The 9076-nt window shown below is 50.3% G+C and overlaps 1 protein-coding gene across 3 annotated transcripts in view; it reads right to left on the minus strand.

Moving 5' to 3' along the window:
* The window catches only part of LOC116552523, a 13983-nt gene continuing 4907 nt past the window's right edge, over positions 1-9076 (minus strand). Inside the window, exons 2-10 of one of the 3 annotated variants that reach the window (XR_004269427.1) lie at positions 6260-6412; positions 5605-5715; positions 5057-5155; positions 4785-4839; positions 4440-4533; positions 3096-3178; positions 1884-2029; positions 1375-1426; positions 1-475 (exon numbers count right to left, since the gene is read on the minus strand). Coding sequence is in view for 2 of the 3 variants with exons in the window: in XM_032279240.1 (XP_032135131.1) it covers positions 3925-4055; positions 4440-4533; positions 4785-4839; positions 5057-5421 (645 nt within the window). In the remaining variant the exon portion in view is untranslated. Of the gene's footprint in view, positions 476-1374; positions 1427-1883; positions 2030-2757; positions 3179-3865; positions 4056-4439; positions 4534-4784; positions 4840-5056; positions 5716-6259; positions 6413-9076 lie in introns of those variants that run through there. The other 2 variants (XM_032279241.1, XM_032279240.1) reach the window with 2 other exon arrangements.

Raw genomic sequence — 9076 nt, forward strand, 5'->3', positions numbered from 1 at the left:
AAGACATTTCCCCTTGGGGACAATAAAGCCAAGAAAACAGAACACCACATTAAATGTTCAACACATTAAGTGTACATACCTTTTAAAAATTAACTTTTAATTTAAAAAGGAAGAGGGTGAATAAAAATTTTAAATGAATTAGCACACTCTTAGTGTTCAGCAGCCAACACCGCTCATGGCAAAAGCTCTTTTTCAACATGCCAGTTTTTTTGCCTCATAAACTTGGCCAGCTCGGAATGAATGGGCAAGGGAGACTTCCAACAACCATTGCTGCTGAGCAGAAAGAAAGGTGAAGCTGGAGGCTACTTGCCTCCTCCCCAGGGGTAAGATGCAAGATAGTTTGGTTCACCTGGATCCTGGTGAATCAGACAAGCGTTTTAACAAGGTTTCTGGTGAAGACAGAGCCATCAGTCTTGAGCAGTGGCGTTCCCCTCGGCCTAGGTCAGAACCAAGTAGTAGCCTTCTGGATTCTGCACTGAAAGCAGTAAAAAGGCACCAATGGGATGAGTCAGGTCCTCAACCTCCAAGCAGCCTACAGTGTGTCTGGCACACCCAACTCATAAAACCCCACTTCACATCTACCTCTTCCTACCAACCCCACTTCACATCTACCTCTTCCTACCTACCCCCCGTGTATACATACGCCAAGCTGACCAACTCTGGCATGTGGAGGGGTGGAGGGCAAACATCTGAATAACCAGATGCCGAGCAGACTAGTCAGAAGTGCCGTAGGCCAGGTGATGTCCAGCAAGCACCTGTCCTGCCTTGTATCATGCGGGGGGCAGGTGGAAAAAAGTGAAGCCTTAGCTTCCCCTCTAATAAACTCCCTGACAACAGAAACTGGAGCATTTTTTACTTCATGAGAATGCATTTATTCAACCACATTTTCCCTAAGCAGTAAATGTCGTTTAGCTATACCTCCCCTTGACATAAAGTTGGCATTCACAGACGTTTGCCAGTTAATTGGGACACACCCACTTAACCCCCTTCAAAGAGCCTTTTTTCTTTTAAGACAGACTTGCTCTATTAGCCAGGCTGGAGTGCAATGGGGCAACCTCTGCCTCCTGGGTTCAAGCGATTCTCCTGCCTCAGCTTCCCATGTACCTGGAACCACAGACATGCGCCACGATGCCCAGCTAATTTTTTGGAAAGATGGAGTTTTGCCATGTTGGCCAGGCTGGTTTTGAACTCCTGATTTCAAGTGATCCATCTGCCTCAGCCTCACAAAGTGCTAGGATTACAGGCGTGAGCCACTGTGCCTGGTCCCCAAAGAGCATTTTAGTCTCATTTAGGAGACAGAATATACGCTCAGCACACTCCTATCACCCTTTATAGGGCTGGCCAGCCACACTCCTCTGCCTCTAAAATCCCTACCTTTTTCCACCACAGCCAGAAAGTATGATTCATCCTTAAAATTCTGGACCACCTATAAGAGAGAAGTGGGCACAAAGACAATTTTGTTCTTAGAGCCAAGGAGAACAAGCCATGCCATGAAAAAGAAAGCTGAATCTGAGGCCGGGCGCGGTGGCTCAAGCCTGTAATCCCAGCACTTTGGGAAGCCGAGGCGGGTGGATCACGAGGTCAAGAGATCGAGACCATCCTGGTCAACATGGTGAAACCCCGTCTCTACTAAAAATACAAAAAATTAGCTGGGCATGGTGGTGCGTGCCTGTAATCCCAGCTACTCAGGAGGCTGAGGCAGGAGAATTGCCTGAACCCAGGAGGCGGAGGTTGCGGTGAGCCGAGATCGCACCATTGCACTCCAGCCTGGGTAACAAGAGCGAAACTCCGTCTCAAAAAAAAAAAAAAAAGAAAGCTGAATCTGAGGCAGAAGTGTTAGCAAGGCCTCCATGGGGACTTGACAGGAAATGGCTGCCTTTTACCTGGTCACTGAGGAGAATGAGGATGCCCCCAGGGCCCTGGTGGAAAAGGCGATGGATCTAATTGGCTGGGAGGGCCAGGAGCTCAGCCAGTTTCCCCATCAGCTCTACAGCACTGAGTTCATCCAGAGAGATCTCTTGATAAAAGTCTTGGGGCATGGGCAACACAGAGGCAGGGGTCAGTGGGGGAAGAGGGTTCAGAGATGCACCCACAGGAAACCAGGGGTACCAGGAAGATGGCCATGGGTGGGGGAGAAGTAAAGAAGGAAAGAAGTCAGCCAGGTGTTGTGGCTCACACCTGTAATCCTAGCACTTTGGGAGGCTGAGGTGGGTGGATCACCTGAGGTCAGGAGTTCAAAACCAGCCTGGCCATCATGGTGAAACCCCATCTTAAAAAAAAAAAAAAGGAGGAAAGAAGTCTACTTCACCTCTCATCCCTCACCTTTTGGGAGGTGTCTGAGAGGAACCCCCAGTTTAAAGACATAGGACACCCACATATATATATATATATTTGAGATAGAGTCTCGCTCTGTCACCCAGGCTGGAGTGCAGGGGCACAATCTTGGCTTACTGCGCAACCTCCGCCTCCTGGGTTCAGGCAATTCTCCTGCCTCAACCTCCTCAGTAGCTGGGATTACAGGCACGCGCCACCATGCCCAGCTAATTTTTTGTATTTTTAGTAGAGACGGGGTTTCACCATGTTGACCAGGATGGTCTCAATCTCTTGACCTCGTGATCCACCCGCCTCGGCCTCCCAAAGTGCTGGGATTACAGGCGTGAGCCACCGCGCCCGGCCTCATTTCCTGTATTTTTAATAGACACGGGTTTCACTGGGTTAGCCAGGATAGTCTCGATCTCCTGACCTAGTAGTGATCCACCCGCCTTGGCCTCCCAAAGTGCTGGGATTACAGGTGTGAGCCACCACGCCAGCCTAGGACACCCACATGTTAATGACTGGGACTCAAGTGCATCACAAGATGATGTTCTAATTCCATATGCTAATGGAGTGACAGGTAAGGTAGGGGAGTAGAACATGGTAGAATAAACGCATGGAGACATTCTGGAAGGAGAGGGACTAATCTGGTCATAGAAGGTAGGGGAATGCCAAGAAGGGCATTCTGGGTCCCAGGAATGGTGGGGTATCACCCACCCCAGAAGAGATTTCAGGCAGCTACACCGAATTTCCTGTCTTCTGGAGAGAGGCCAGGACCTCACTTGAGTCAGGGTTCTTAGGAACCTCGCTCTCTTGCCTAGAGGCCTTCTGAGCCACATACAAAGTCAGTTGGTGATGGATGGGCCTGGGCCAGGAAAACAATCTATGTATCAGCCTTATACCTGAACTAACAGCTCCCACTTCTAGCCCCCATCCTAGGAGAGATCCTAGCCTCCTCCCAGGTCCCTAGGGAGGGAGGTCACTAAGCACTTCTTAGATATTTAATGAATGCTGGATACTAGGGGGAGAAAAAATGGGGGGAAAAAACCCACAAACATCTTTGTCCCCAGAAATGCCATGATGCAGGTGGGATGGCCACAGAAGGAGGAGGTCACAGGAGCCTAGCTTTTCACCCCAGCGCTGCCAGCCTTGGGTTGTGACCTCAGACTGGTCACTGTCCTTCTTGGGCCCGAGTTTCTTTTATAAAAGGAGGGAGTAGGACTAAGTGGTCTTTAAGTTGCCTTCTGGCTTAAACACTATATGAGCCAGGTGCAGTGCTCACACCTGTAATCCCAGCACTTTGGGAAGCCGAGGTGGGTGGATCACCTGAGATCAGGAGTTCAAGACCAACCTGGCCAACCTAGTGAAACCCTCTCTCTACTAAAAATACAAAAATTAGCTGGACATGGTGGCAGATGCCTGTAATCCCAGATACTCAGGAGGCTGAGGCAGGAGAATCACTTGAAGCTGAGGCAGAGGCTGCAGTGAGCCAAGATCACATCATTGCACTCCAGCCTGGGCACCAGGAGTGAAACTTCATATATATTAAAAAATAAATAAATAAATAAAAATGGTATGAAACACACCTACTAGCCAAGTTAATAAGGGCCACTACAGTGGGAAGGGGACCCTGGTTGGCTGTGCCCAGCACCTAGCTCTAAGAGTATTGAAAAGACGGATCCCATTAGCAGTCCCGCAGATCTGGATAAGGTCCTGGCATGTAAGCTTCAGCAGATCTGGGTCTGTAGAGTCAGACAGAGCCAGATTGGGGAAAGAGGCCTGGGATCAAGGGTGGGAAGCAAGGGACACAGTCTATTAGTCTACATATAGCCCTAGTGTGCTCAGACATGGGAGTTAGACTTGGATTCAAATCCCAGTTCTGCCACTTGTTAGCTGTGTGTCTTGGGCAAGTTATTTAACCTCTCTGGGCACTGTCATCAAGGAGTAGCGTATAAATTATATGGGATCATTCATGAGACGAGAGCCTGGCACAATGCTGGGCAACTCTTACGCTCCAATAAAGGTTAAAGGGCCACAATAAGCCAAGACAGAGGCAGGTTTCCTGCCTGAGTGTCCACCCACCCTCAGTCTCTACAGGTCTGGCTCTTGCCAGACACCAGCCTTACCAGTGAAGTTGGCCAGCATCTGGCAGTAGCTGGAGAACCGATGCTGATACAGCCACTGCTGTGTCTCTGAGATGGAGGCTCTGTGGTTCAGCTCCTGACGTATTAAATGGATGGTCCAGGTAATACCGGGACCCAGGGACAGAACAAGAAAGGGAAACAGCCCCTCCCTTGGGAGGTCCCAAGGCTGAGAGGGGAGGCTCCTCCTTGCCCCAGTCCTATCAGGTCAGTTACAATCTGTGGCCATACCACATCTGGCCACCAGGGGGCAGCGCCACCCCATTCTGGAGCGTGAGATGAACCTGCCGAGGCTTTGAGACCCTGGGGAGTGGGAAGGGGAAGGCTCACCTCAACGGGGCTATACCCCAAGGTGTCCAGAGCGAATGGCGGTGAGGAACAGAGCCTGTGAAGAAGAGCAAGAGTTCAGGGACTCTGTGGGGCAGTGCAGCCAGTCTCCCTCTGACAACACCCTTGGGACACAGAGCTTGCTCCCGTCGGCCCTCACCCCACACATTTCCTACCAATCCTCAGCCCTGCCCCTTGCCCCCATCCCTGTGCTGGGAGCTCTTTTCTTCACTCTCACCCCAAAGGGCTGACAGGAGGTGCTCATCCTGCCTCACCTCTCTGGGGACAGGAGCCTGCAGGAGTGGGGAGAGGTCAGAGCCAGAGAGCTGAGAGGTGGCGGGGGTTTTGCGGGGGGACTCCGGCCATGGCGAACACTGTGGGCAAACACACAGCAATGCAGGTCTTTGCTCTCTGCTCTCCACCTGTATATTAAGAGCTGACCAAGGCCCTGACAAGTGGACTGAGTTTCCATAGGAAGGAAGAGATTAACGAGCCGTTGGGCCTGGGGCAGTGGGGAAGGGCCAAGGAAGAGCTGGCCAGGAGGAGTGGCAGCAGGAGGAGGGGGCCAGGCAGAGGGAGCACACAAGGAAGGAGGTGGCGATGGGCCTGGGGCACGCAGGACAGGCAGCCTGGAGGGCATCAGCTCCTGGAAGCTTCAACAACCACAGACAGGGCGGAGAGTATCTTCTTCAGGAAGCAGTGGAGTCCCGGGAGCTGTGATGGGCCTGCAGCAGTCAGAGCCCTGGAGGCCCCCATTCCCCATCTGTACGGTGAGGATCTTTTTTCCAAGTCTCCCCTCCGGCTCTTGCCCCAACACACGCACCTCCAAGAAGACAGTGCTCTCGCAGGCGGTCTGATACTTGTCCCTCTCATGCATGGGCTCTTTCTCCAGCTTCCCACGGTCCGTTTTCAGTTTCTGGTCCTCACCTTTGGGCTGTAGGAGGATGAGGAAAGCCTCAGAAGCTCCTTTTTTTTTTTTAGATGGAGTCTCACGCCAGGCTGGAGTGCAGTGGCACAATCTCGGCTCACTGAAACCTCCATCTCTTGGGTTAAGCAATTCTCCTGCCTCAGCTTCCGGAGTAGCTGGATTACAGGCATATGCCACCATGCCCGGCTAACTTTTTGTATTTTAGTAGAGATGGGGTTTCACCATGTTGGCCAGGATGGTCTCAATTTCTTGACCTCGTGATCTGCCTGCCTCGGTCTCCCAAATTGCTGGGATTACAGGTGTGAGCCACCACACCCGGGCCAGAGGCTCCTTCTTTACCTGTCCGCCTCCCTTCAGTGGCTCTGTTGGGTTGGCTGTGATATGGAGACCAAGCTCCATCCCTCTGTGTACAGAAAAGGAAACAGTCCAAGAGGTGGGGCACAGCAGGCTGAGGGGCACAGCAACGTGGGACCAGAACCCACACAGCCGGTGAGGCCAGGTTGTCGACAGCCCTGTGAGGGAGGAAAACAGGCTGCATTGCTGCCTGTACCTTAAAAACCTTGATGAGGCAGCCAGCCGAGTGCAGGTGGTCCGGCGGAAGCCCCTTGTCACTAAGCCTGAAGGTGTCGATCAGGAGGCGGAAAGGGATGCCTTTCTCTCCACCTTTCTTTCGGGGTGTGAACTCTGTGCTGATGCAGTGAACCTGAGATGGAGAAGAAACAGAGAAAACGGGGTGACTTGAGTCCACCCACATGCAAGGGAGTCCACCCAAAGCCTGTTATCTGCTTGCCACCTGTCAGCCACTTACTACTATTGCAATTTTCCATCCCCAACCAGTGTCCATTCTATTTTTTTTTGAAACAGGGTCTTGCTCTGTTGCCCGCAAGTGGTGGCAATCTCGGCTCACTACAGCCTCCGCCTCTCAGGCTCCTGTGATCCTCCTGCCTCAGCCTCCAGAGTAGCTGGGATTACAGGACTTGTGCCTCCACGCTGTTATTTTTTGTATTTTTAGTAGAGATGGGGTTTCACCATGTTGACCAGGCTGGTCTCAAACTCCTGACTTCAGGTGAGCCGCCCACCTCAGCCTCCCAAAGTACTGGGATTACAGGCATGAGCCACCGCGCCCAGCCAGCTTCCATTCTTATTTTTTTTTTTTTTTGAGACGGAGTTTCGCTCTTGTTACCCAGGCTGGAGTGCAATGGCATGATCTCGGCTCACCGCAACCTCCGCCTCCTGGGTTCTGGCAATTCTCCTGCCTCAGCCTCCTGAGTAGCTGGGATTACAGGCACGCGCCACCATGCCCAGCTAATTTTTTGTAGTTTTAGAAGAGACGGGGTTTCACCATGTTGACCAGGATGGCCTCGATCTCTTGACCTCGTGATCCACCCGCCTTGGCCTCCTAAAGTGCTGGGATTACAGGCGTGAGCCACCGCGCCCGGCCCCAGCTTCCATTCTTAAAGCATCACTTTATTAGGTTCTTTCCCTTGGTCAACATCCTTCAGTGGCTCCCCATGGTTAAAAAACCAGAAGCAAAGTTCCTAACCCTGGCATTGGAGCACCGTAAAGAGTCGAGCCTTGCTGCACGGCTGCTCTTTCTCATCCGTCAGTGAACCCATTGACCCACCCTGCCCTGCTAATCAGGACCCCAACACACCTGAAGAGTTTTCACCAGAGGCCTCTACCCAGAAGGCTCCCTCTACTCACATCTGAGCCAAGATTTCTCCTTCAAGGGTAGAGTGGCCAGATAAAATACAGGATGTCCAGTAAAGTTTGAATCTCAGATAAACAACAAATAATTTTTAGTATAAGTGTATCTCAACTATTGCATGAAATAGACTAAAAAAAAAAAAGTCATTTATTTGTTTATTTTTAGATGGAGTTGCCCAGGCTGGAATGTAGTGGCACGATCTCGGCTCACTGCAACCACCACCTTCCTATTTTAAAAAATATTTAAAATTTAAATTTGGCTGGGCGTAGTGGCTCATGCCTATAATCCCAACACTTTGGGAGACTGAGGCAAGAGGATCGCTTCGGACCAGGAGTTTGCGGCCAGCCTGGACAACAGAGTGAGACCTCACCTCTACAGAGAATTTAAGAATTAGCTGGGCCTGGCGGCACATAACTGTAATCCCAGCTACTCAGGAGGCTGAGGCAGGAGGATTGCCTATACCCAGAGTTCCGGCTGCAGTGAGCTATGATGGCATCACTGCACTCCAGCCTGGGCAACAGAGTGAGACCTTCTATATAAAAATAATAATAATTTAAAATAATAATGCCAGGCAAAATGCCTCACACCAGTAATCCCAGCATTTTGGGAGGCCAAGAAGGGTAGATCACCTGAGGTCAGGAGTTCGAGACCAGTCTGGCCAACATGGTGAAACCCCATCTCTACTAAATATAGAAAAATCAGCCAGGCATGGTGGTGGTGCATCCCTGTAATCCTGGCAACTCAGGAGGCTGAGGCAGGAGAATCACTTGAAACCGGAAGGCGGAGGTTGCAGCCAGCCTAGATCATGCTACTGCACTTCAGTTTAGGCGACAAGAGTGGGACTCTTGTCGCAAATTAAAAAAAAAAGAGGTGGCAGTATTTTTCAATTATAAAGGGAAATGTATTCAATGTAGAAAAGTGTGGAAAACACTGAAAAAGTATAAAAAAGAATCTAGGCATCTCCCATCACCTCACCTCTCAGAGATAGCTACTATGAGCATTCAACCATTATTCCTATGTTCTCTGGGTAAGAGAAAAACATGTATGACATGTACACACACACACACACACACACACACACACTCTCTCTCTCTCTCTCTCTCTCTCTCTCTCTCTTTTAAAAACTACAAACAAAAATTTATTTTTTACTTTAATTTTTTTTTAAGACAGGGTCTCCCTCTGTCACCAAGGCTGGAGTGCAGTGGCACGATCACGACCACTACAGGTACAGGCTAATTTCTGTATTTTTTGTGGAGACTGGGGTCTCATTATGTTGCCCAAGCTGGTCTCAAACTCCTGGGCTCAAGCAATTCTCCTGCCTTGGCCTCCCAAAGTGCTGGGATTGCAGGCACGAGCCACTGCACCTGGCTGAAATAGAAATTTAAATCCAAATTTGGTCTACCTTTACTTTTAGGAAAGCAGTTTCCCCTGTCATTATTTTTCAGAGACATTATTTTTTTAATTTCTTATTTTTATTTATTTACTTATCTTGAGGCAATGACTCCTGTTAGTCAGGCTGGAGTGCAGTGATGCCTTCACAGCTCACTGCAGCCTTGACTTCCCGGGTTCAGGTGATCCTCTCACCTCAGCCTCCTGGGTATCTGGGACTACAGGTGCCTGCCATGACACCTGGCTAATTTTTCTTTTTTTTTTTTTTTT

This window comes from Sapajus apella, unplaced genomic scaffold, assembly GCF_009761245.1.
Source record: "Sapajus apella isolate SASKATOON/1434 unplaced genomic scaffold, GSC_monkey_1.0 scaffold12, whole genome shotgun sequence".
Lineage (NCBI taxonomy): Eukaryota > Metazoa > Chordata > Mammalia > Primates > Cebidae > Sapajus > Sapajus apella.